Source organism: Cebus imitator, unplaced genomic scaffold, assembly GCF_001604975.1.
Source record: "Cebus imitator isolate Cc_AM_T3 unplaced genomic scaffold, Cebus_imitator-1.0 Scaffold198, whole genome shotgun sequence".
NCBI classification, from domain to species: domain Eukaryota; kingdom Metazoa; phylum Chordata; class Mammalia; order Primates; family Cebidae; genus Cebus; species Cebus imitator.
This window is the reverse complement of record NW_016107513.1, coordinates 438,349-465,747: the sequence shown is the minus strand read 5'-3', so window position 1 is coordinate 465,747 and position 27,399 is coordinate 438,349. Positions and strand designations below refer to the sequence as shown.

Here is a 27,399-nt window from a genome sequence, read left to right as displayed (position 1 = left end):
CAAAGAAAACACAATTCTTTATTTTTATGTATCTTATTAAGATTATGCTTATCATGACCTCACTAAAACATTTTATCTATTAATAATTAGTTAAGATCACTATAACTAAATTTAAATGAAAATTTAAAATAAGTTAGTAGTTATAATGAGGTTTCAGAAACTGTTACTTGGGGCTTAAATCTCAATAGGAAAAAATGCTGATAGAATGGAAGTTTGAGAAGCTCTGAGAGAAAAGTAAGAATTTTTCAGTTATTCCAGAAAAAAAAAGGTAGAGATAGGATTTAGAACTGCAGGTTTTAGATATAGGGAAAAGAAAAGGATAAAAGATAATTCAGAGCGACAAAGGTAAGAAAAAAAGATAATGCAAGGAGTAAAAGCTCTCAAACTTGGAATTTTGATAAATCAATTGCAAATAAGCTTAATGAATACTACTTCTTAATGGTTTACTTGAATAACATAGATTAACTTAATATAGTGGCACACAGCATAGGCTCAATAAATGTTATCTGTTGTTATCACCAAAATGACATTCAACCTCTATGATGTCCCCATATGGCTTATATTGTTTTCTTCATTTGCAATTATTTATGAGCATCATACTCAAGTCTACATTACTTTATAGTAGTATTCTTTCTATGACCCACCACTGAAAAGAGCAAACATTCTCAAGTGAGAATGAAAGGCAACTGCTGCATGGCTCAGGTGAACTGCAGATGCCTAATGTTGTTCAGTACCTATTCTCAAATTGAGAAAAGTTACAAACATGGTCCACTTGAGGGATATTAACGTAAAGGGAGATCCCTTAAAACTGGAACTGGGCAAAATCTGTAATAGTTTTTTAAAAAAGAGAATATTATAAATTATAACTCTAGAAGTATGAGCTTGCAGAGTACACACTGAAATTCAATGGAAGATTTTGAAGCCGATTGTGAGTATTGGTGTGTGAGGGAAATACAGAAAGGAAAAAAATTAAGGTCCTTTAATAGATCATTAGACGCAATTTATGTTACATATATTAGTGATCTCAATATCAAAGCAACCTTATAGACATTGTTTCATGTCATCTTCACCAAGATACTCTGGAGGACAGCAACAGCTATTGTTTTGTCACTTTTACAGATGAGAAAATTCTCAGGGTGCTAAATATCTTGTCTAATATCATGGAGATAATACGGAAGAAAGGCAGGTCTTTAACTCAGGTTTTCTGAGCAGGCCCACGCTTTTCCTCTCAGGCCTGTCTGATACCAGAGCCCTGGAGATCTTTTTTCATTATCCCAGCTGAGAGGGGAGAGGAATTCTTTGTATCTCAAGTCTACAAAGCCAGCCATGATGCACATGGCCAAGATCAGGCAACATGGGCCAGAGGATCAGACAGTTGGCTGAATTTTTAGCTTCATGATAAGACATTATGAATAACATTAATAATTATTATTTGAATATGTGCCAGCCACTGTGTTGCATTTTATGTATATTAGGTTATTTAATTCTCAAGTATTATTTTTTTTCAATTATTAAATAACGAGGTTCAAAAACATAACTAACTCAAGTCATACAACTAGATAGAGGCAGAACCAGAAGTTGATGCCAGATCTAACTTTAACGCCTACCCATAATGACTGTCGCTTCAGACAAAAATTCTCTAGAAATGGACTAGAGACTTTGAGCACTATTTTTTATAAGTTACATATTACTGATTCTCAAATGCAGTTGTGTTTGAGGGTAAGGATAGAACTAGCAGTGCACATTAGAATCTTGTGGGTATTTTTATTTAACAGAAATGAACTTTTGACTGTAGAATAGTTTTAGATTTACAGAAAAGTTACAAAGATAGTAGAGAGCATTTCTGTATACCCCCCTCCAACAGTATCCCTTGTGAACATTTTACATTAGTGTGGTATATTTGTAAAGATTATGAGTGTTATTTTGAAAAAGCTCATTCAAATATTATAAAATAATTGTGTATTTGAAAGCTTAAAACTTTACATAATTCAGATAATAGTGAAGTTTAAAAACATCCTCTCTTCTGGTGAGGATCTACAAAAGATATAACTTCATTTAGGAACTTCTAACTGGAGGAATTAGGTGAAGCATCTTCCACAAAGAGGTACATCAGAAACTTGGTGACGTAAATTTTATATGTAATATAAGGAAACAGCAGTCAAAAAAATGAAAAATACTGATTTCAGTGTTCATCAGATTTTCAGCTCAGCACAAAGCTAAGGTGGTTAGATAATATAATGAATGCTGGAAACAGAATCTGAAAGGATTGAAAAGCAACTTTAATTAAAATGCAAATTACTGTGTATTTAGATCTAAATATCAACTTTGTAAGAATAGGATGAGAAACTTGTGATTCCGCAGAAAAGGGTTTAAAGCAATGGTTCTCAGCCTTGATTGCTCATTGGAACCATCTGGGAAGCTTTAAACACTTGGAATACCTGGCCCCACCCTTAGAGAGTCTGATTGCATTGGTCTGGGGTGCAGGCTGATGGCTTTAAAAGCTCCCTAGGTGATTCTAATGTGCAGCCAAGATTCAAAGCCTCTAATTGAAAGGTTTTAGTTAATGCAGTGGTTTCTATTCTATTAGATTGGAATGGGGCATTTATTTTTTTAAACAATCCCAGGTGATTCTAATGGGCATCTAGGGTTGCTGATAATCTCTGGAATATCAGAAAGTTTAAAACAATAGTGATATTATTTCAAAAATCTGTTGCTCATCTGCTCCCAGAAAATAGTAATAGAAGCATGGTGTCTAGGGACAGAAATTAATAATTCTCTACTTTTCCAACTAAAATAGTACATACCTAGTTCTGCCAAATATTAAGAGGCACATTGACTAATTAAATTCATCCAGCATGGCAAAGGCTGAACACCATATCATCTCTGACACACAATTAGAAAATGGTATGATAGTTGTCTTTACATATTTTGAAAGGGTTGTTACATGGAAGAATGATTAGACATTTTTGGCCTGTGTGTTTTATAAAGGGTAAAAATTAAAAGGAGGAAAATTTCATCTCAGTATGAAAAATAGCTTTCTATTAAAATGGGCTTTCTGAATGCCATCATTGGAGTTATCCAATTAGAAAGTGTACAGTATCAAATTACCAAGGGAGAAGATTTTGAGTGTTCTCATCACAAATAACCGATCAGTATGTGAGATAATTGCATATGTTAATCATTTGACTTAACCATTCCAAAATGTATGCATATTTCCAAACATCAAGTTGTACACCATAAACATATATGATTTTTGTCCATTTTAAATAAATAAATAATGCAATTGCGCCATATCTTCAGTAGAATCTTGTGAGCATTCCTGTTTATGTGTATCTTCCAACTTTGAACTACCTAGATTGCATTGTCCATAAAGGCCAAGTCCGTGTGCAGTGTTCCTTCTTCACACCAGCTGCAGTGGCCCAGTGCTCAGAGCAGAGTAGGGCCTTAACAGACATTTATGGAATATATGAATGCTGAATTTACATGTCTGTATTTTAGCAGTGAACCAAACACTGTGTCTAAGATGCAGGATGAAGATAGGCATTTATACCAATTCAGATTTATTTTTAACCTTACTTAAGATATACAGTTGTTGAGCCAAGGATTAGTGATTCTGCCTCAAATTATATGATTATCACAATTTCTTACTTACCTTCTCAACTGTCTTGAAGACCGTTATGTAGAAACGCACACACAAACACACACATCATGAGCCTCACTTCATTTCATCACACCTTCCAGAGCACACCACCTTCATATCCATCCCCTCTCCCGCTTTTACAGCCACCTTCTATTTAATATTGCCTGGTGTTTAGCCCCAGCCACTGTGGCAGAGCCTGGCTGTTCATTTCACTCCATCCATTGCTGCTATCCACAGATCACCACGGCTAATCAGATGGCATGCCAGCCTGCACCAATCATTAAGATGACCCAAATTAACAGCCGGGCCATGTCACAGTACATCCATTCCACATATACAGACAGGGCCTAAGTGTAAGGCAGAAACCCGGATGTCCTTATTTGTTTTTGCATTGTAACATGCATTACTGATTGTCACGAGCTGCTTTAGTGCCTTAAATCTACAAATGGGAGTCATCCGTCCCTTATTACAACCAGAATTGAAAACTGAGAGCAAAAGAGAAAATGTATATGCCTTTTTAACCATATTTTTTTCGTTTGTTATTTTCCTTCACAGTTGTATTGTAAAACATTTTAGCTCAAGACATTCCCTGGTATTTCACTTAGAAGGGATACTTAATCAGAATAGTTTTGTATCCTGAAAAGTGAAAGAAGCCTTCCCTAGCCAGGTGAAGAACATAGTATATGCTCTGAATTGTGAGTTCATAGAGGGGATTTTGTAATCCAATTTCCTAGCATATACCAGTCAGTAAACTCAGTTCTTAATAACTCACAGGCAGCCTTATCTTAATCACAGTTGCAGTTGTTGGCACCTTGCAGTGCCTGGTGTAAATTTCATCCCAAAATACTTGCATTCTTGATGGCCGTTTTTCGACAATGCATTCTTATAATTCTAATAATGCATTTAATAATTAGAATGCCTGCTAAATGTTAGTATAAATTAACAACGATTATGCACAATAAGTTTTATAAAACATTTACAGATAGAGATCATCTTTAATTAAAATTAACTTCCATATGAAAGCCAAGTGTACTAATGATTCACAATGACCTTTTATTACCTGCAGTCCTCTGTTTTGGCTGGATGATTGACAGCTTGCTGTTTGGCTACCATGTTGAATTTCAGCTGACAAGACTTTTCATTTTAACTCAATTTGCCCGCCTATCACAAGCTGGTGGCAGGCCAGACCCAAGTCACCCAGCTTTGCCTCAGCAGCTTGCTCTAGTTCTCATTAGTACGCATTTATTCAGTGGAAATTGGAAGACAAATGCTTGAAGGCATGTGAACTAAGTATAGCAAATTAGGTTTAAAGACTGAATATTTATAAGTATATGGAAAGTTTTTTTTTTTTAATTCTAGAGCGAATAGAGAACTGAGTGCTAGCTTTGGTATAAAAGAAATGAAGATAGAAGGGGGAAGATTCTAAGAATAACAATACTATAAGCTTTTTCTTTCCATTTTGGAAACATGTAAAATCTCTCTGACAACACCTTATCAAATAAAAACCTGGCTTCTCTTTCATGGAGTGCTTGCACAAAGAAGTTTAGCACCTCATGTGTGAGAAGGGGTAAAAATGAGGGTCATGTTCATTTGTTGCTTGGTTATCCCTTGGTATGTTTTAAATTGCCTTGTTTGTTCGGCACTAGCACAGAAACAGATGTTGCTCTACCGTGCAGGATAATTTACTGTACCTCCTGGTGCAGCATGGAAGTCCTCCCAGGGCCCAGCTGGTCTGTCAGTGGCACTGGCTGGTGTCTGCTCAACTATGACAACTACAAGTAGAGGCTGCAATTTTTTTATTGTGCAGTTGTCATTCTTCTTAACGTATAGCTCTGCCTGCATTCGTACTGGGGCTGGTGGAAAAGCTGCTGGCTTTTGTGTCTGGGTGTTATTCTGCAGAGCCACGTAAGCTCTACTCTCCATTGTTGATAATAACGCAACTCATTACTTTTGTCGTCTAATGATTATCGGCATGATCGCTCAGAGCGAGAGCCAACCTCATCTTGCACACATAACTGGTACTGGAAGGTAAAACAGATTTGTCACTTACGATCTGACCGCTAAGCCACACTTTGCACTCCATTATTGTGATTAACTTCTGCATAAGATATGCTTGCCCAATTGTCATTTGTGATACTGTGGTGGGCGCAGGCTGCCGTGCTTCCCGAGAGCACATCAGCCAATCAGATGTGACCGTGTTATTCGGACTATTACATGCCTGCCCTGTCACAGCAGCCACCCCACAATTATTTTGCTTTTGTGTTTCTTCTTCCCACACCCCTACTGGACTCGTTGGGTGAACAGCACTGCTACATATGTCAGCTACCATTTCACACCACAAGCTAAAATGATGCTGTGCTATCGTTGCTCCAACAGAGCCAGCAGCAGTACATGGGAGGCCGACCCTTGCTTTTCACCACAGAAATGTTGGTCCTTGGTGTCCTGCCACTGAAATCCATCGTGTCAGGTGCCTTGTGGCTATCTGCAGTAGAGCCCATGTTCCAAAACCAAAGTTCTTTTCTGGCCTCATCACTAACAAACTGATTTGACTCTGCCTGATTATAATAACGAAGGAAGTCCAAGAGAATATGCACAGCCTCACTGTACGTCACATTGAATCACCACACTGGCCACACAAAGCTGACCGCAGCCTCATTTCTTTAGACAAATGCATGCTTAAGGAAAAACCTCCCGGGAGAAAGCACCCAAAGCTACTTGATAGCCCTATGCAGCCTGTGCATAGATTTAAATTTTACTGAAATAACATTTATTTTTATTTTTGGCTGATGAAAGTCCTCACAGATAGGCCTGCCTTTAATAATCTAATAATTGGGTACTCTGTTTTTCAGAGCTTTGCTGAACACTGAGAAACTGGGCTCTGTGTGTGTGTGTGTGTGTGTGTGTGTGTGTGTGTGATTTCTAAATTGCAAGCCATAAACACAACCATTTGTTATCATGTGAAGGGGGAAAAACTCCATTTGGAGCTTTTTTTTTTCCACATTGCTGATTAGAGAGAATCAAGCTTTATATTCTAGGACCCATTCATGCTGGTGGAAACATAGTCAGTTTTGATTATGAAGAGAGAGACGCAGACCTAGACAGGAGCTACACGCTGATATGCATGCTATCAGAATGATTTATGCAAATTATGCATATTATTCCCAAAGGAATTCCTCCTCAAACTGCCAGGATAAATTGCCGGAAATTAGCCATAAAATCTGTCATGCTAGGAGCAAAAGGTGAAGGCCACTGGGAAAGCAAGGACATTCGGCTTCTGGAATCTTCCAGGATATGATGGTGCCTGTTATTCTCTCTGGATGCCGAGGAAAATATGGTTTTCTTCTGAATCCTCTAAAAGCATTTCCTTTTGAAATTTTTCCAGCAAATGTTGACTCACATTTTATTTACAGCTAGCATAAAAGAAATTAAGTGTTAAGCTGCCTCAGGAAGCGCTACTACAATTACTTTACTATTAACTGCCTAAGTGGTTATTAAATGGCTAAGCCTGGCTTTAAAGCATCAGAGTTCTAAAGGTTTGTGGAATGACTTACAAGCTGTGTATTTTAACTGGGATATGGTTTTAATTTCGAACATGTATACCCATAACCCAGCATTCCTCTCTACCAGACCATTCTCTCCTACAAAATCTTAATGACTTTCTGCCCAGGTACAACACTGCTTCCTCCTACCTGTGAAATACCTCCAAGCCTTGCTGGAGCCAGACCACTGCCCCTGCTCACACTCTGTGCACAGCCACCCTTGGCTCCCTCTTGGTGGATGAAGAAACAATTTCCTTTTCAATCAAGGCCATTAGTAATGAGCTTTTGTTGCAAATTGAGAGCACGTTTCAAGAGCAGCCCTATCTTAAAAGGTATCACTTGTTTTTTTTTCCCTTCAGAAAGCACCATTTTTGAAGCTTTACGTCTGTCCTCATATTCAACCACCATTCGTTTTGTTGAGGAGGATTTGACTCTCAGTGCAGAGACTGGGGACTTCTGTGTGCGAAAAGGAGACTTGCTAGCCGTCTTTCCTCCAATCTTTCATGGTGACCCTGAAATCTTTGAAGCTCCAGAGGTAAATAAACATCAAGCCTATGATTGCTACTTCTTAGATCCTGCAGGCGCATTTCTCTTCCATCCCTATCTCTTCCTCTTGCCACTTTGTTCCAGAAGGGGTTGAGACAGCTTTATGGCCTCTGGTTTTCCTCCTAATAAGAAAGGTTTCCTCCTTACTGAAGTGTTCACTAAGGATATCTTTGAAAGGTTTCATGATCTGTAAAGAGAAATACAGTCATGAGACTAAATGCTAGTCACTTCAAATTAAATGGACATTGCACTTTGGCCACTGTTATGTTCTGGCCGAAATTGCATTATGCTTGGTGGAGAATTATTGAAAACCATGGAGGGCTAGCTATTGACAGGTGGCTTAGAGAATAAATGATGATAACTATTTTACCAAGTGTTTCCAAAGTGGGGTTGACTGTTCCAAAGTCAAATACTACCACTGCTGTAGTTAAGCCCATATACTTTTTCACCTCTTATTAAAAGTATGTGCCCCTTCTTGATCAATTAGTATGGCATTATGAACTTGAGATTGTAAAGCTGCTGCTCACGGGTGAAGCTCTGAGGGTAATTGTGTCATCTCCTTGTGTTTTTTTTCTGAAGCTGGAGTTAATGAATATCAAAGAATGGAAATTAATCCACCCTGGTTCATCCCTTAATACCACTTCAGAGATTCACCACCTGCATGCAAATTGATTGCAGTCCTATTCTGCCTGTGTTTCTCAGGAAGTAATGTTGCTGTAGCGGTTTTTGTAGATAAAATGCTTTTTTTCAAAGGGAAACTGCTGCTCTGGTCGAGCAGTTCATAGTTAGACCACCTTTAAATCTAGTTTCTAAGGTAGATGTCTTGCGTCAGGCTGGAGTACAATATTGTTGAATTTCAAAAATTAATAAGAAGAGAGCAGATTCAAATACAATTAGAAAATATGAATTTATTTCAGCAGCAAAGGCAAATGACTTAAGTGTAGGGGGAGCATACATATAGTTGCTGTGTGTTTCAGAAGGAGGGGCAGTGTATGAATGACAATAACAAATAGATTGTAGAGTATTAGCAAGTGAAGGAACATTCTGCAAACAACAAGCTTTATCTCCACATTTATAAATATCAAGGAACAAAATTATACACATAAAAAGATATTCAATAAACAGGGCAAATGAATACCCAATATCCAATATCTGGAAAATATTTTTAATTTTTATTTTTACCTACAATTCTGCAATTGTACAATTTATTTAGCATCAACTTATTTTCATTATGTGATTATTCCACTAGTCATTAAGTTTACTCTTCATGTCATGATAGTAAAATCAACATTAGTGTTATCAAGAAACAATAAATGTTTACCAGATTACCACTGTCTTTATGTCACTGTGCTTTGGACTCCTCCTATTTCCTACCCTCATGACGAAAAATACCTTTGAGGAACTTAAAACTCAAAGTTAAAAATCTAAAGTATGCTAATTTATGTATTTTTTTCTTTTGGAATACTAAATAGCCATGCCCAAACTTTACATATTAAATCACATAGTAACCAGTAGGGCTTGCCTTATACAACATCTGTGGCAGAACAAAATCTCAATACTGTGAATACTGATTCAGCATCATTAGCGTAGCTTCAACTTCAGTTGATGAACGCTCTCTATTATTTACTAGATTTAACATTAGCCAATTATGCCTGACTAATGTTAAAATTAACTAGCTAATTTATTGTCATGCCATTGTTTTCTTGAAATTAGTTGGGGAATGCTGATAATTCCTGACACAGAAAAAGCGGTAATAGCTCAGAACCACTTTTATAGAATTTAGAAAGATCTTATTCATTCTGTAAACATTTTTCTGGTGACTACCACTGTCAGACAAACCTATTATTCCTTTGATTCTTAACAACTTAATATGGCAATAAGTGGATGCTATAGATGATCATAAAACAGATGCCCATCCCAAGCCACCGCATACTGACAGTAAAGAAAAGAAGAGAGTTCTAGAAAAGTCTGCCATGAGCCATTTGTTGCTGAAAGCATGGTTCAGGAGACTCACATTCATCACTACCTGCCTTTTATATCCAACACGCCTTGAAGGAGAAGACCAGGACTCAGATGTTGATAAGAGGCAGTAGATGTTAGGCCAAAAAAATAAGGAAGGCAGATAGAGGGAAAGTTATTCTTGGAGGACAGAGAGACAGGAGCCTCAGCAGAACATAGATTCTCCCAGCCCAACAAGGCCTGGGTTCAGAATTTCCAAGCTCCAAAAAACTCTAAAATTTGGCATTCCAAAGACAGGCCATGGTTTTCCATCATACCTGAGAGCTATTGCATCTGCATCTCCCTATTCCTGGAATGTCCCTCCTTATTTGTGCACCCAGCAAGCTCCAAATTACTCAACAGGAATCACCTAATCATCTCTTTGTTGACAGTGTGCCTGAGTCCCACTTCATTCCTCAAAGAATTTGCCATTGCTCACATTGTTCACATTCAATTTTCATGGTATAAACTACCCCCTGTGTGTACGTTTGTGGTGGGGCATAGCACACAGTATTTTGCAATTATTTATTTACTTGTCATTGCTCCCATATGCTGCTGTAAGCTCCAGAAGAGGAAGGACCACGTCATTTCCATCTCCGTATTCTCAGTGCCTAGCTCACAGGAGGTTGTACACATAAGTTGAATAAATAAGGAGATGCTTGGATAGATAAATGTACTGAAAGTGAAAATATGCTTCAGTTATAATTTTAAATCAGGACAGATATTGCCCATTCAAATATGTACTGGACCTAAATAGATCAAATAAAGAAGTGATCTGTGTATAAATATAGCAATACTATTGGGAGTGTTAAGAACTATGGCAAAAGGAGATGCCAGGAGACCGCTAAATAGGACCACTGGCTTCTTCCGAACTAGCCCTCAGCTCTTGCAAGCATTTAGACCTAGTTTGGTGAAGTCATTTTAATTTTTTTACTAAAAAGAACCCGAAAAAAAATGCTTTTCAGTGAAGGTTGGAATTTTTAAATATTTGGAAAAATGAAGTTTAAAACACAATATGGGATAAATAAAAGGTGTTTGGGGACTTAATTGAGCCGATAAGCTACCAACATGTAACCTCTATATTAAGAATTATTCTTTCCCTGAATATTGGTTGCTTAGCTTATTGTAATGTTAGCCATTCAGGTGGCTCTTGTGTATGTGGAAAAACAAATTGCCAAGTGAAATTTAAAAAGAGAACAAAGAGAGAAAAACCCCTTCTTAATTCTCCCGTCCTCTCTCTTTATAGGTAAAAATGCTATCCAACAAAGGCTAGGTAATCTATTAATTGAGAGTGGATAGCTTTCTAAAGTTGGTTCAGGGCTTTCCCAAATTTACACATATTATCAGCTAGAATTCATGCAATAGGCTGTCAGGTAATCAGTAGTAAATAGTGATGATTTCTTTTCTGACACAATGCAAGATCCAGAACTGGAGCTATAAAGAAGCTCAATAGGGAAAATCAAATTTGTTAGCTGGCTTTCCTAGGTCCACAGATGCTGAGGGATAAAGGGAGACCTGGTGACACTGTGGGGCTTATAGGGGAAAAAGGTCAAACATTTAAGATGGTTTATATTATAACCATTATAACCACGTAGGTAAAGAAACACGGTGAAATAACAATGCAATTCCAAAGCCTTTGGAATCTCCCCCAAAAGCTCTAAAGATGAAAGATCTTGTTTAACCTAATGCAATTCTGTCCTTTCTACCTCTTAGAGTTGTAGAGATAATAAAATGATGAATAAATGTGAAAGTCCTTGAAATAATTCTAAATCACTATAAAAATTGTGGTATCAATTATTATTTTCATTATTGCCACTGTTCTTAGAACGACATGACAGATGAGGAAGTACTCTCAATAATTTTTTATCTGTATTACAAAATGGAATAGAGATTGCGCCACTAGTAGACTTAAAGGAAACATATATCAATCATTTATTACCCAAAAATCACTTTGATAGGCATAGTGAGTGACACAGAAATAGAAAGTCCTCTTTGCCTACAAGCTTGCAGTATAGGAACTCAGCCCTGTCACATGGCTAATTTATCATCATTAGATGCTTCCTATTGAGAAAAGGTTTCTGCCATACCAATAAATTGACACTTTATACCTACCATATTGGACTAGTAGTGTGCTGGTAAACCAGGGCTCTGAGCCCTGATTTGTAGTATTTGTCAATTTTCATTGTATAAATTACCCCCTTGGCCAATTTCATGTTATCAATGTGGATAGCTTAAACACAGAGTCGGGAAGAGATGTGCACACTCTGACAAGCTGATCAAGCTGTCTGCAGCACACTGCTGATTTGAACCCAGGTCATGGCGATAAAAAGGGACCACTGTACTCTACCATCTTGCCTCCAGGGGCAACAGTATTACCCTTTAGCCATCCATTCAAACATTTCTCTTTTTTATTATGAGAAAGTCATATCTTTTATCTAATTTACATTTCCATACCCAAAATTATGAATTGAGTGGATTCAAAACATGATCCTATTGTGTGTCACCTACTTCAGCAAGACCATGTTTTATGCCTTGTAACTTCAATGTTTTACATACAGGAAGTGCTTCAAAAAATCTGTTGAACTGTACTAAACATAGTATTTGGAGAACACAAATTAGCGTGTTATGCAATCTTCCTTTGTCACGAATACCAAAATCTTTTCTCTCTCCAGAAAATTGTGTCCTCTATCCAAACTTGATTTCTAGTGCTTCAATATTATACAATTTTCTACTATTTGTAAACACTGAATATTCATCAACTCATCATACTCTACATATTTATTTACTCATTCAATATCTTTGTTTTCTTCAAAAGCTTGAAAATGGTTTTTAAAATATACTTTATTCTCATGTATTTATTCATTAATTCAACAAACATATATGGAACCTCTACTATGGGAATAGCATTGTGTTGAAGGCTTTGAACATACAGAGATAAATAAGAAAATGTGATTGCTCCAAACTCTTGGGATTTCTTGGCTCTGCTATCTCCTGTAGGTTAGCTCTGTCTTTAGCCTGGGAACAACCAGATATCATAGTCACACATGATGAGGTCCAGAGAAGGAAAGGTAATCAACCATTTCTTTTTGTTTTATTTTCTTCACAAGAAGAGGATTTCTCCTAGATGTCCCTATAGGTCCCCATAGACTTTCCCCTTGTAGCAATGACCAGATTGTTTCACACATTCTGTCCCAAACCAGTCAGAGACCCGAACAATGCGATTACCAAGATTAGTGCCTAGACACATTTTATGCAGAAGAACAATGTTGGGAAGTCAACTGCAACAATCATTAGAGGAACCATGGGGAACTCCTGTGTCTTAAACCTTCTCTTGTGATTTTTCTGTTCTCATCCATTTAATTGACTCCCCTTAATTGTGAAGCATCATGCTTATTATGGTCACTGTAAAGAATTTCAGTCAGCTTGATGAATTCCAAGTTTAAGTTGTTCCAAATGAATGGATATATCTTGAGCTTCCTGAACCTTTGTTCTGTGTTGCTGTGATGCCAGAATCTCAGTGGTGAGAGTATTATACCCCTTCCCTTTTCAGCTACAACTAAACTATATCCCTAGCAGCTGGCACAGGCCCTTCTTAACATTGGTTCCTATTTAGGTTTTCCATGCCTAGGCAATAAAGCAAAATGCAAATAAATTTTAACTCAAAAATACATTTATGCTCCTGTGCCCTTTGAACTTCGTGGTGGTCACAGAGATAAAGACAGTGGCCATTTCCCTTTTAGTTTCACAAAATAAACAACCGAATAGGAATTTCTAAGATGTTTACAATGAAGAAATTGAATAAAACGTGATAGAAAGTAGAGGAATGGCGTTACTCGTTGAGTAGAAGTTTGAGGGAACTGAATATAAACCCTAGCTGAAGGTCATGGGTAAGGAGCACTCCTGCATCATGTGTTGGCCACAGGCCTCTCAGCGGGCAGCACATTTATTTTCACAAAGAGGAATCTGAAAACCACGGTGATTTATGGCTTATGTATGGTATCAGGACAATAAAAAGTCATAATCCAAGCTCAGTTTTCATTTCGCATTTGCTGGCTTAACTAGTGGGGCTACAGTGAGAACCTTCCTAACAAATTGTACCACAGCAAAGCTCACTTAAACTGATTTGGGTTAGGCAGGGAGCTGGTGGATAGAGGGCCAGTCTCCCCAGACTTGTCAGCCTGAAGGAGGAAGCAGCAGGACTAAGCTCAGGCCTGAGCTCCAGAAATGGAAGAGGGTCACCAGGAGAGTTACGTTTAGTCACTCTATCTCTAGTGACCATTTATGTCAACAAAGGGTGTCCTTGTTCATTTAACATTGATTGGCTACAGTTGGGATATATCCCAGAACTATGGTAAAATACATATTTTAAAAGGCTCAGAGTATTTGTTACGAGGAATTGAGCAGTTATAAAAGTGCGGATAAATTTTGCCATTAGCATTGCATCTGCTTGCAATTTGAGAGGAAATAGGAACTACTCAGAATTTTTCTAAGTTCAAATACTTACCAAAATAAGAATTCTACATAAATGAGGACAAACCCAATGCTTTTAAAGGAAATGGTTCACTGACATTAACAACACTGGTTTTGAGTGATAAAATTAAATCATTTGTGATGAATTCAGAATCTACCCACATATTGCAAGGTTTTCACTTTAACCTGAAATGCTTTGGATCTGACCTACTTTTTTGCATTTGACTTCATGTAGTCATATCAAAGTTGTGTGTGAGCAGGTCTAATGCTAATGACACCAACTACACCAAATACTTGGTCATTTTTATGCAAGCCACAGGCATTAATTTAATCAATGGATTAATTCACCATAAGCTAAAATAAGGTTACTCAGTCCGCTCTAAGAAACTCAAGTGAGAGTTGAACCATAACCCTTTGGCAGCAAGGCAAAATTAAGATAGCAATTCCAACACCCTAAGTAAAGCAGCCCCATGATTTCCTGTAACCAAGTAATATAACTTGTTTATGAAAACATATCAGAAATACCTGCCACGCTAGAGTAAACCCAAAGAGAGCTGATTTTAATAGAACTTTCATAGAAGAAATTCACTACAACATCAAAAAACAAACAAGATTGATTTTGTGGCTTAGTTCCTCTCTAGTGCTTTACCTGAATCTTGTTATTTTGTATCTGTTTAATCCAAACATCAGCACCAGATCCTAAACTCATAGTTCTCATCCATCAGTAGCTGGTGGGGAAGGGAGAAGAGAAACTCAAATTAGGAACCCACAGTTAGGCAGCTCCTGTGGCTAGTTAGGACTCTTCAGTCCTGGGTAATAATGGCAGTCTCACCAGAGCCCTTGCCTTCTCCCCAACATTGTGCCCATGTGTCAGGACCCACCTTAGGGAGGAAAAAGAGAGATATTGCCACTATACTTGGGAAACTCAGCTTAGGAGAGAAATAAGAGTGGAGAAAAAATGTCTTACAGCTTTTCATATCTCTTTGATATGGGGAAAATAATTTCCTAGTAGTATTTGAGTTTTTTTAAAGTTCACACCTATTTGCATTCAGTCAAGTTTTTCTGGTGTATACCTGATTAAAATGAGCTTTCTAAGACAGGCAAAGAGAGCTAGCAACTTTTTGGACTTGAACTCAAACTATTTTATGTGAAATGTTAATAATTTTAACACTATATTCTTCTTTACAGGAGTTTAGATATGATCGTTTTGTAGAAGATGGTAAGAAGAAAACCACCTTTTTCAAAAGAGGGAAAAAGCTGAAGTGTTACCTAATGCCATTTGGAACTGGAACCACCAAATGTCCAGGCCGATTTTTTGCAATTATGGAAATAAAGCAATTGTTGGTTATACTTTTAACTTACTTTGATTTAGAAATAATTGATGATAAGCCCATAGGAATAGACTACCGCCGCATGCTATTTGGTATTCAGTATCCAGATTCTGATGTTTTATTTAGATACAAAGTGAAATCTTAGAGAAGCTAAAAGGAAAGAAAGGAAATCTATCAAAATTAGCCTAAACATCCTAAGCTCATCTGTTTCTTTTTAATTTCTGCAAATGTGATTGCTGTATTTGTTTAAAAAGTGCTGATTTCTATTTGATCTGAGATCAGTCTAGTTTGTACTTAGTCACAAAACCTATCATAATATAAAACAGGATGGTGGCATGAAAATGGACATCAAAATCAACTTCAGGATAAGCTCAAAACAGGGACTTTTTTTTTGTTCAGTTTTTAATTTTTCCTTGTGATTTTCACCTGTTATAATAAATGTACCGTCACAGCAATGGATTGGTCACTGTGGAATTTAAGTCATTCAAATGATTCTCTAATGTGTGAAAATACACTTTACGAACTATTAGAAAATTGTGCTGGAAATGGACACAGTTTAACAAATTCCAAGTTTTCACAGAAGAAGGAAATTAAATTTCCATGAGTTACACTGGATGAAAATGTTCCCTTCAAGTATAATATCAATAATACTTATATTTCCAGGATGCATGTGCATTAAATGAGTTTCGCAGTAGATTAAATGCTTCAACTTCACTTCAATATTTAATCAGGCAAAAATGTTCCTTATTACTTTGTATACTGTGGCTCAATAGAACAAAATTTCTTGTTATATAAGACCTTTCAAGTTCAAGTTTGATACTGATAAGATTTAATGTATAAGAAAACACAGAACCTACTATATATTCAGCAATTGCCCTGGACATTAGTATTAGGTTTATTATGGGAGCAAATGTTGAAATCATTACAGAATTGATTATAGCATTTGGCTTTAGTATAAACTATAAAAGTTATGCAAATACTGCAATTAACCCTTTCCTAAATGCTTCTCAGTATATATACTGAGAAGCTAGATGTAGTATTTCATTTTGATGTTCACCTATTGGATTTGGAGTTCATGTGTACTGTTTTGAATTACAACATCGTGTAATGCAGTGTAATTTCATATGACACATGCAGCATTGTGTCAATGATTCAAATATTTTTTTTTTTCAATTGAGACAGTATCTGGTTGTGTTGCTCAGGCTGGTCTCAAATCCTGAGCTCAAGTGATCCTCCTGCCTTTGCCTCTTGGGAACCTGGACTACAGGCATGTGCCACTAAGCCCAGTGATTCAACGCTTTTAATATCAGAGTACCACATGATTTGCATCTGACATAAATGATGATGCAGTATATAAGCAGGCAAGGCAGGTAATAAAGCCCAGTTAATTTGTGCTTCATAAATTTGCTACTGTTTTGAGAAAAGGAAAATGATTTTAAAAATAACATTACAAAATATCATTCATAATAAGTAAATAAGATAGTCTAGCATTTATTTTCTCCTCTCTGAAGTACATGTTCTGAACGTTCCTTTAGTGAAGGTCTGCCGGTGTAAATTCTATTTTTGCTTGATTGAGGATGTCTTTATTTTTACTCTCATTCTTGAAAGATGGTGTTGCTGGATGCACAAATCTAGATTGACAGTTATTTCCTCACAGCACTTTGAAGATATTGCCCGTTCTAAAGGCATCCATTGTTGTTATTGGGTGGATAGCCACTAGTGAGTGATTATTCATTAGGTGGTCTGTCTCTTCTCTCTGACTACTTTAATGTGTTCTCTTTGTCTTTGATGTTCTTAGTTTCTTTCTATTTCTTATGTTTGTATGTCCTGCTGCTTCTTGAGTCTGAGCATGGGTGTCTACCTTCAAGTATGAAATCTTCTCAGCCATTCTCTCTGTGAATGTTACTGTTCTCAAACTCTACATTAGATCCTGTCACTCTACATGCCATATCCTTTGACCTTTCCTCACCACTCTTTGTGTCTCGAACTTACCCTCCAGATAATTTCTTTAGATGTCTCCTCCAGTTTATTCTTGGAACTGTATATTTAATCTTCTCTCCAACTCATCCATTGAGTTTGTTTTTTCCTTCTTTTTGTTTTAACTTCAGGTTCATAGGGTTGCATGATCATTCTCCTTATACTCTTTAGTTCATGATACACAATTATAACTGGTTTTAACAAAGATCCTCTGGTTTTATTTATTCTCTTTTGTCCCTAGTCCCCACTTTCATACCCCTTTTTAATATAATAGGCAAATATTTTAATGTGTTTGGTGCACATCTTGGTATGTGTATGTTTTCATGTAGTATATATTATCCTGAGTACCTATTTTCTGTAAGTTGTATCTTTTCCAATTTTCTTAAGCTCTATGATTTTAAAGATATATTCATATTTCTGTATATACTATATTTAATCTATTGCTTCTAACTGCTGCATAGCATTCCATAATATGTACACATTATGTTTTAATGATCTAGTTACCCAGTGATAGACACTGTCAATGGGACAGTTATTGTGGGAGAGAGGCCAAAGCAGAATTTAAAAGGTCTTCTGTCACCTATCCTCCCACTACTGGGCCTAACCATCCTCAGCCCTGGGCTGCTAAAAACCTTGTCCCCAACCCCCACCCATCCACACACACACACACACACACACACACACACACACACACATTTAGTTCTTGATAACTTTAATTCTCTCTAAGATGTTCTAAATTTGTTATGTCCCATCCTCAGATCCATCCAATCCTCTCCATTTTGTAGGGTCTCAAAGGTTGATTTTGAGTCAGAGTGTCGGCCTCCAACTTGTCAACCTTCAGGTTTTCCATTCCACTGAGTTTGCTAAGTTCAATGATTACATTTTTCAGTTTGAGAATTCCCTTTGTTCTTCATATATGCTGGTTATAATATCTTGTACCTTTGGCATATACCCAATATCCTTTTTGATTTAACTATATGAAGCAAACATTTTAGATTTTGTATCTGATATTTCCAAATCTTTGGTGTTTTGTGGATCTAATTCTATAGTTTATGTGTTTATTTCTTCTGTCACTGTTACCTGGGATGGTTTGTTTACTGAACCCATGTTCCTTGGATTTTTATCTCTGGAAAAATGTTTAGACCTAGATTTAAAGTTTATTCCTCAAGAGAGAATTTGTATTTGCATTTGTCAGACTGCTGATATTACTACCAAACTTAGATCACCCCAAAATTTCAGCTTGATTATCTAGGAGTGAGAAGGAAGGGCTACACAGGTATTGTGGTTTCTAGCCTTAACTCAGGTAGAATGCAAACCTAGTATTATTAGGAATAGACAGGAGACACTTTTGGGGGTTCACTTGTTTATTTTTTACCCAGAGCTAAGACTGAGGCAGGCAAATACTGACAGTCTTACTCAGTGGAGCAAAGTTTCTTTCTAGTTCACCTACTAAGTATGTTGTCTCTGCAAGTTCTTGGTTTTATGCAAAGGCCTTGAATTACACACACACACACAGAGGCATCCCCAACCTGGGCCCTAGGCTTTAGTCCACCACAAAGCATAGCCTGCCCTTTTTGTACTTGGACACAGTCCACCATGTTGCCTGAAGTGGAAGTTCCATATTCCTAAATTCCACTTAGTGGTACACTTTTGTGATGTTAAGGCACAGAGAACACAGGACATCATTTCATTGCAATTTTTGATTAATTTATAATTGGAAATGTATACTGGAATTTAGAAATGAAAAGTAAGAATAAATAAAATAGTTGAGAAAGATTACCTAAAAGGAATGAACAGTAGAACCAAAACAAAACATCAGAGTCTTGTGACAGAAAATCAACATGGTTTTTTATGCTTATCATAAAAAATAATTTGAGTAACATTTTCTGCAGGTGACTTCTAACTTAACAGTAGAAGTTTAAAACTGTTCAAAGACCAAAGCACAAAATTTATCTAGGTTTTGATCTTAGTATAAAAGAATGGCAATAATTATGTGAACAAGAATTACATGCCCTTAGAATGTACACTTTTTAACCTGTTAAATTTGCCAATCTTGCAAACTATTATTTACTTGCATTGCATAATTAGATATTCATATTCACATACTCAATTAAGAAAAAGTTAGCAAGCCAAGATGACATTTTCTGTAGCACTATTTTAAATTATAATGAGTGATCACATAACACTCTTTAGTATTTATCTAAAGCAATTATTACTTACTCTACTTCACTGTATTTATCTAAATCAGTGATCATGGATGTTTGAACTTTTTAGCTTAAATGTTTATTTTGTTTATACTACTTGTAGAGTAAAATAAATTTAATACATGAAAAACTCTGCACAATTTAAAATAGGTAATAATTTGTCAATACTCATGTTTTAAAAATATTTTCAGACAGAGGAGTGCTGTATATTATTAAAACAGTTTTCTGAAATTATTTAATAATCTTTGATTTTAAAATAACATATATGTGGATTTAGATGAATCAAATTGTCTTAAAAGATGTTAGATAAGAAATGCAAGTACTTTGCAAGCCTAATACTTAATGTTCTTTTATGTATGACCAAAATTTAATAAATTAACTTTTTAAAGCGCAGAGGACTGATTATGTCTCTTTACTGTCATACTAGGAACATGTTGGGTAACAGAAGATTTGATTACAGAAGAAAATTATTAGGAAAATAATTTTGCTCTGTGAATATCTCATCTCCATTTCCTCCCCCCATACACATATATTCTTATCATCTGATGCTCTCCAAAAAATACATTATTTCAGAGTATGGTTCAATCTATTTTAACTTATTATTAATTTGTAAAATAACAAACTCAAAAAATATCACTAAATTTTTAAATGTTTATTTTAGGCAGGCTGACCTTGCTAGGTTACAATTCTTAATAATCACTATTAGTATGGAGAGAAGTATAAGTACAAGAAACAGGAGAGTTTTCTGTAGATGTAATCCTCGTCTTCAGCAGCTCATTTTACCACAGATAATGAATAAAGCTGGGTAATATTAGGATAGTATTCTATTCTATTTGTTCATAAAACTAAAATACATTGTAAATAAAGCATATACTACAGAATGCTGGTGATGAAAATGAAATGTGTCTCTTTAGTAACTACCTACAGTATTAGATCTGTACATTTAGTAACCATACGTACATCCTCCTCATTAAAAAATGAAATCTTTAAGATTGAGAAACATTTGTAAATAACAGATCCTTTAAATGTCTCTGAACTAGGGACACTGGGCTTTTCTCAAAGACACTGGCGTGAGTCACTAACATTTTATAAGAACTGGCCCGAGACTCTGTGAGAAGTCTGCTAGAAGGTGCTCCTGTTCATTTGAACTCATCAGCTCAGTATTGCTTATTTGCCACCTGGGATAAATTATGGCATTAAATAAATAACCTGTGAAATAATTATCTTTTGCCTTCAGCTTTATTCTAGAAAACACAAAAATTTGCAGAACTTTCCAGCATTAGCAATGATCATGCAAATAAGAATGTGTATTTTCTTTTCAGGATGAAAAAACACCCAATGGCTGTGCCGTGTTTTTTAAAAAAGTGTGTAATACTCTTTACTGCTAATTATTCGAAGTATAGTTTATGTTCTGGATTCCTAAATGTGTTGACTTTTATAAGGAGAGACTGATATATTGCAGACTACAAAGAAAGTAAATGTTCAGCAATAACAATCATGAAGCATTTGACTTCCCTTACAGCCAATTGTGCTTACAGTAGGAACTAGAGGAATGGAAATAACAGGTAAAGGTGTCACTATCTAACGAGTCATCATTAAGTCAAATTTAAACATTTCTAAATATGAAACATATTAGTTGGAGATTCTTATTTGTGTGCAAGAGGATATTTACTGCATATAACTTTTGTTTCTCAGAACCAGCCATTGTAGTTAACAAAAAATCACGTGTCATTGTTGCCTGATGCCAAACCTTTTAATAAATGTTTTTGTCTTTCATATTAAAATTAAAGTTTCAGTGAAATTGCTTCAAGTCCATAATTCTAAGGACTAATGAGTTTATTTAAAGTTTTATAAATGCCTTTGTTTTGTACGTTAAATGGAGTACCCTTAAAAGTATTTGCAATCACTTCGAACTTTTTATGAAGTCAAAACTACATGTAGTAGTACTTCCTTCATATTGAACAATTACACATTAAAAAAAAAAAACTTTTTATTTTGAACTAAATTTAGACTTAAAGAAAAGTTACAAACATAGTTTTTATTTTTCAGACAAAACAATGCTTGCAGAAAATTAAATTAAGGAATGGTCTTAGTACTTAACCAGTTCAAGATTTTAGTTAATCCTTGATCTTTGAGAATAATCATCCACATCAACTACTCCGTGGGACAACATGCTGTAAATCATAACCCAGTGGCAGAGAGAGTTTGAGTATGTGCACTACCCACACCTACCATAGGCCAGATAATTTGCTTTCAAGAAGGATGATTATGTAAACTTTTAAGGGAGCTTATTTTGTTGAATGATTACAGAATTTTACTTAAGTTCACCCTCTTAAGAAATCTATACTTTAAAGAGATGCATGCCTCATGCTTCTCCCAAGGAAATTAAAGTAAGTTATTTAGATGCAGGTATTAACTGACCCTGCTTTCTGATACAGCTGGCATTGATAGATATCCTTTGTTCTTTCCCAACTCTTCACATTTTTTTGTGGAGGCCTGCTTAGGAAAATCATTTCCTTTCATCAAAATCTTAGATGGAGAGTAGCAGCTCATTCAGCCTGGCATCTGAATTTTGACCATAGTACTACTGCAGAAGTAGATTGCACATGGCAAATGTAGCTGTACTTACTTGATTTGACAATGCATGATTTATTATTTTGACTAGTTAGGTACAAAAACTGAGTCTCTCTCATAATCAGAGATTGTTTATCTCTTTTCAAAAAGTGGATAAGGATATGTAAAGGAGACATCCTTATACCAGGTTCTTCAGTAATTGCCAGGGCAGGATACATGTATAAAATGAGGTTAGGTCATGAAACATTTTTATGTTTAAATTTAAATTCTCATCTCTAAACACCTCTATTAACATAGTAGATTTGAGTTGCAACCATCCTCCTAATAAAAAAATGAAATCTTTAAGATTGAGGAAACATTTGTAAATAACAGATCCTTTAAATATCTCTGAACTTTAAAACTTATGAGGAGAAATAATAATTGCTTTATATAACCACTGATACCATTTTAGCATTTGATGAAGATGTTAATTTATGGTTGGTTAGCAGTTTATGGCTGTCATTAGTTTTTCAGTTTGGCCCACATTAGAAATCTATTTTTCTTTTTTATTTTAATCTTAGACAATTATATAAAGATATGGTTATGTTTTATCTAAAATGTATCATTCTTCTATAGCATTTCAAATTATTCACAGATCATAGTTCTTATATGTGCATATATGAATTTAAAAATACAGCAATAAAATGCTTGAAACAGACCATAAATTTCCTTCATATTTTATTGCATCTCTGAATCAGGTTGAGGAGACAAGGGCAACTATGGTCTTTGGGAAAGAATTAACTCTTTCCCAAGCTGGGAAGGAGAATGATAACACATTGTGCATAATTAAAACCAATTCCCCATCAAAGCATGGTGGTGACTTGTGAGGCTTGTCCATCATATACGTAGTGGGGTTGAGGGTGATGAAGATTGATAACTGTCAAATCCTCTTTTGCTCTGCAGTCTAACCTTCCTAACTCATTCATATCACTTTCAGAGCTCTCTCATCTGTATTTCTGTATTGCCCAAATTAGAGAAAAGTGGAGAGGAGAAAGAAGGAAAATTCACACACACACATTCTAATATACTTGATAATTTTGCAATAGTTCAGAAACAGTCTCCTGGATTTGTTAAGGCGAGTAATTTAGAAAAATTTGTAGAATTTTACCCAAATCAAGCCTCAGGGAAGGCAGTAGTTTCCCTGCAGCGTGAGGAAGCGAGGAGCTCTTTGGAGTTTAAAACCCGGGCGCTTTCGCGGATGCCTCGGGTTTGGTGCGGCTGCGGGGTGTCTCTTACAAGCCTGGCGGCTACGTGTGAACCCACATGTCTGCTGCCATACAGGGTACTCGAGCCACCCTCGAAGGACAGTTTGAGGCAGAGCCTCTGAAGTTCACTTCTTGTCCCATGGAACTTGGAGTTTGAAGGGCCAGGAGTGGCAGGAAACGCTGGTCCAGGGGAAGCCGCGAGAGCAGGGGGTGTTCTGCGGATCCGCAGTCCCTCCGGGAGCACAGCGCAAGCAAAACAGCGCAGTGGGTGCGAGAGATGTGTGAACGTCATTTGGTTTGTCCGCAACCTAGGGCTGCCGGACCTCCTAGAAGGCGGCCTCCTCCCTCCTCTGGTCCTTCAAAGTCCCCAGCACAAACAACTCTCCTTGGTTGGGAAAACGGGCTCCTGGTTACCCCACGCAGCCCTGTTTAATGGAACCTTGGCTCTAAACACCAAACGATCAGAAGAGCCAGAGATTTGCCGGGCGAAAAAGACTCTCACTTTAAGAATTGTTTCTACTCTTAAACTGAAGTAACTGGCTCCTTATTTGTCTATTTCCCTCCTTCCATCTACTATGTCTAAAGTTTGATTTAAAAGGCCGAGTTTAAATAAAGCTGCAGCTCATTGGCTTGGCAAATCCAGAGACTCTCGAGTTGTAAAATGCCAATGCAAAGAGCGCAGGAGACGGGCTCATTTACTTTGCCTACACTACAAAAAACGTTAGTTGATGTAAAGTTGCTTGGCACGTGGGTGATTTAGTCTCACGTGCATTTTAATCGAAAGAAAACCTATTTGTGTTTCTGATGTTCAGATTTTGCAATTTAATTTTGTTTAAAGGCACCTTTGCGTAGTTGCCCCCTGCCCCTCCTCCTTTCCATCTGAATCACATTTTCATTAAAGGTTTAACTAAGGAGCCTCACCTGACCAGGGTTCATCACCTCCTACATTCCATGAACACACTTTCGGGTTTTCACTCCTATCCTTGCTCCGCCCGGCAGGGCCGCCAGGATGTGCTGAGAACTGGGAAGTGAACTCGTGATTATTTTTCAAAGTCTGGGAAGTGTATTATCCTTTTTTCTAGTGGTAATTAGTTACCATAGCATCTAATACGTAAATGTGCCCAGAGCACACCATTAACAGTTAAACGGAGGATTCAATTTAACACATGATTATACCTTTCATAAGTCATTACATTGGAAAAGTCAGTGCCACTCATGCTGGAGCAATCGCAAGGTCGGGGCCGCATAGAAAGGTTCGGTTTCGGAATGTTAGACCAAGAGTGCCATTTCCTGGAGAAAGGGATTCTGTGAGCCTCGGCCCTCCCTGTTGGACTGCCGGCTGTAAGGATGGGCGGTGTGTGCGATAGGAAGGAGAGGCATTTCAGCGTAACACAGGGTCTTGGAGGGGTTGCCCAGCTGCCGGGACTGATGAGGGTATTGCAGAGCGCGGGCGGGTGCGCGCGCGCGCATACACGCGCACACACACTAACACACCACGGGGAGAAAGAAGGAGGGGTAACTAGAGAGCTCTTCGAAGGAAGATGATCATTTGCTGGTCCTTCCGTGGTAGACGCAAAGCTGACGCTTCTGTTGGTGCCCAGTGTCAAGCTGGCGATGGTACCCTCAACGAGAATAAAAAGCCAAGTGGGACTCTGGGGCTTTCGCTTAGCATCGTCTGTCCACTCTCAGCTCTGAAAGGAACACGAGCAACGGGATCGGACTGGTGGGAATGGGTGTGCCTGAGAGATGCACCCTAAGGCATGGTGGGTACCAGGGCAAGCTCAGAGGTGGCCAAGACACCCTTGCACCCTGGCACATGCTGCAGTCTTAGGGACCAGGCTGTCTGCTCTGACCCAAGGACACTTGCAAGACCACACTGATTCCCCTAGTGCTCCGTCTCCCATTTCCGACATGTGTGCTCCATGCTGGACAGACAGCTGGGGCCAATGGTGTGTGGGCTACTGTTTCAGACTAGGCCAAAACTCAAGGCTCAAACCCCAGAAAGAAAGAGTTTAACGGGAGTGGAAAGAGTTTTCCTTCCAATCCCTGGCTTCCTTCTCTTAAACCTGCTGCTGAAACCCCTTTAGAAAGGCTGGAGTTAGGGCAGGGAGGATCACCTAAGTAAACCACAGAAAACTCTCCTGTTTCTTTCAGATGTTCCATGTTTATTGCTAAAACCACAGGCTGGCCAATTCCTAGGTTTGGAAAGAAAGTCGATTTGTTTAAAATTATCAAAATGAAAATAAATGTTGATAAACCTAATACATTAAATAATTATGCCTATTTATCTGACATTTGAATTTATCCTCAATATCTTCCTATCCCCACCCCCATCCATTTCAAGTCTCCTTCAGGACTAAGACTGAAGGCTGAGTGATGAAAGAGAGGAGGATTCTCATTTCTTTATTTTTTCCCCTAAAGTTCAAGATGTGTTATTCGGTACAATTTTTAATAATAAACAGCACAAAGGCTGCAGAGGAAGTATTTCAAAACGGCCTTCAAATAATGAGAAATATTAAGCAGTAAATCTTGCAGCAAACGTGTCCCCTACAGTATTAATATGCAAAAGGAAAAAAAAAAAATCTGACTGGTGGTGGCTGTGGTTAATTCCTAATCAGAATGATGGACAGCAGGCCCAGAACAATACAAACTAATGGCTGTGTTGCTGATCACTTTACCCCTTGATTAAAGACACCCAATTATGGCGCAGAACAGTATCGTAATTATGTTTCTTAATCACATCCAGGAGGTTTAATTGCCTTAACGATGTGTTTCATTAAATGAATTTAGGTATTATAGTCGACAGTTTTCATACACAGTTGTTTTCAAATTAACATAATATTAGACATCGTCATGGAAATTGTTTTAATAATCATAATTAGACGCACCCAGGCTTTGTCTGGTAAATGCTGAGAGACGGGTCAGCTTCTGCCTTGGGGCTGCCCTGGGCTCCTCCCTCCTTCTGCCCCCACTCCCAGTCTGGGAGTGCTCCAGCTTCAAGGCCTTTTGCTGTTATGTTTTCTGAAAAGTTACAAGTTCTGATTAATCTTTTTTGATGGCAAGTGGAGCAGAAAATATCCTCCCTCACCCCCCACTAAGTTTGATGGCATTTAGGGATATCTTTATGAGAGGAAGCTATACAGACAAAAATGCATTTAGCATACTGGGTACAGAGGAAACATCTAACTTCTGCACCACCACCACCACTACTACTATCTCTGCAACCTGTGCCACAGTAAAAAAAATCACACCTTCTGTATCTGAGGGCAATGTAAAGGTCAAAATACAAGTTTAGACAGTCATTCTTTAACAGAATCAATGCCCAAATTGATGCAAGCATGGAAGTTAAAATTCAGTCTCATCATTAAGCAACACTAGTAAGTTCTGATAATCTCTATGGGCATTATGCTTATATAATTCAACCTAGTTAATTCTTTTTATCACAAAAATGTAGAAAGTCACAATCAAATCAGCACTCAGAGAATTCAAGTCCATGTTTTTTCCTCGGCCTTCAGGCATTTGGAGGTAGACATTTTGATGACAAACTCTTTAAGAAACTTTACCCTCTTTGACGGGCCCTGGTATGGTTAACAGCACCATACAAGCGGTAAAAGATTTCCAGGGAAAATGTGGCCTTCAAAGTTTATGCCAGCAACCAGAAACTTTGAATCTTTTCTGGGTTTCATCACTGACCCCATTAATCTCTCCTCCTTATAACAAGTAAACAAGTAAACTAGGGCTACTTCTAATTGAGCATCCCTGCAAAAACTTCAGTTCCACCTTCTCTGAAACTCCTTTCTTTTTTGTTACCTTTCAAGCAAAGAGTAACACAGAAGAGAGGTGATTGCTCCTTTCACAAATCACAGCATAATAAAA

The 27,399-nt window shown here is 37.3% G+C and overlaps 1 protein-coding gene across 2 annotated transcripts in view; it reads left to right on the top strand.

Moving 5' to 3' along the window:
- The window catches only part of CYP7B1 (cytochrome P450 family 7 subfamily B member 1), a 188,066-nt gene extending 167,971 nt beyond the window's left edge, over positions 1–20,095 (top strand). For both annotated transcript variants that reach the window (XM_037745365.1, XM_017547460.2), the window contains exons 5-6: positions 7,539–7,714; positions 15,382–20,095. In XM_037745365.1, the coding sequence (XP_037601293.1) occupies positions 7,539–7,714; positions 15,382–15,669 (464 nt within the window). In that variant the 3' untranslated portion in view covers positions 15,670–20,095. The remainder of the gene's footprint in view (positions 1–7,538; positions 7,715–15,381) is intronic.
- Positions 20,096–27,399: the final 7,304 nt, after the last annotated feature.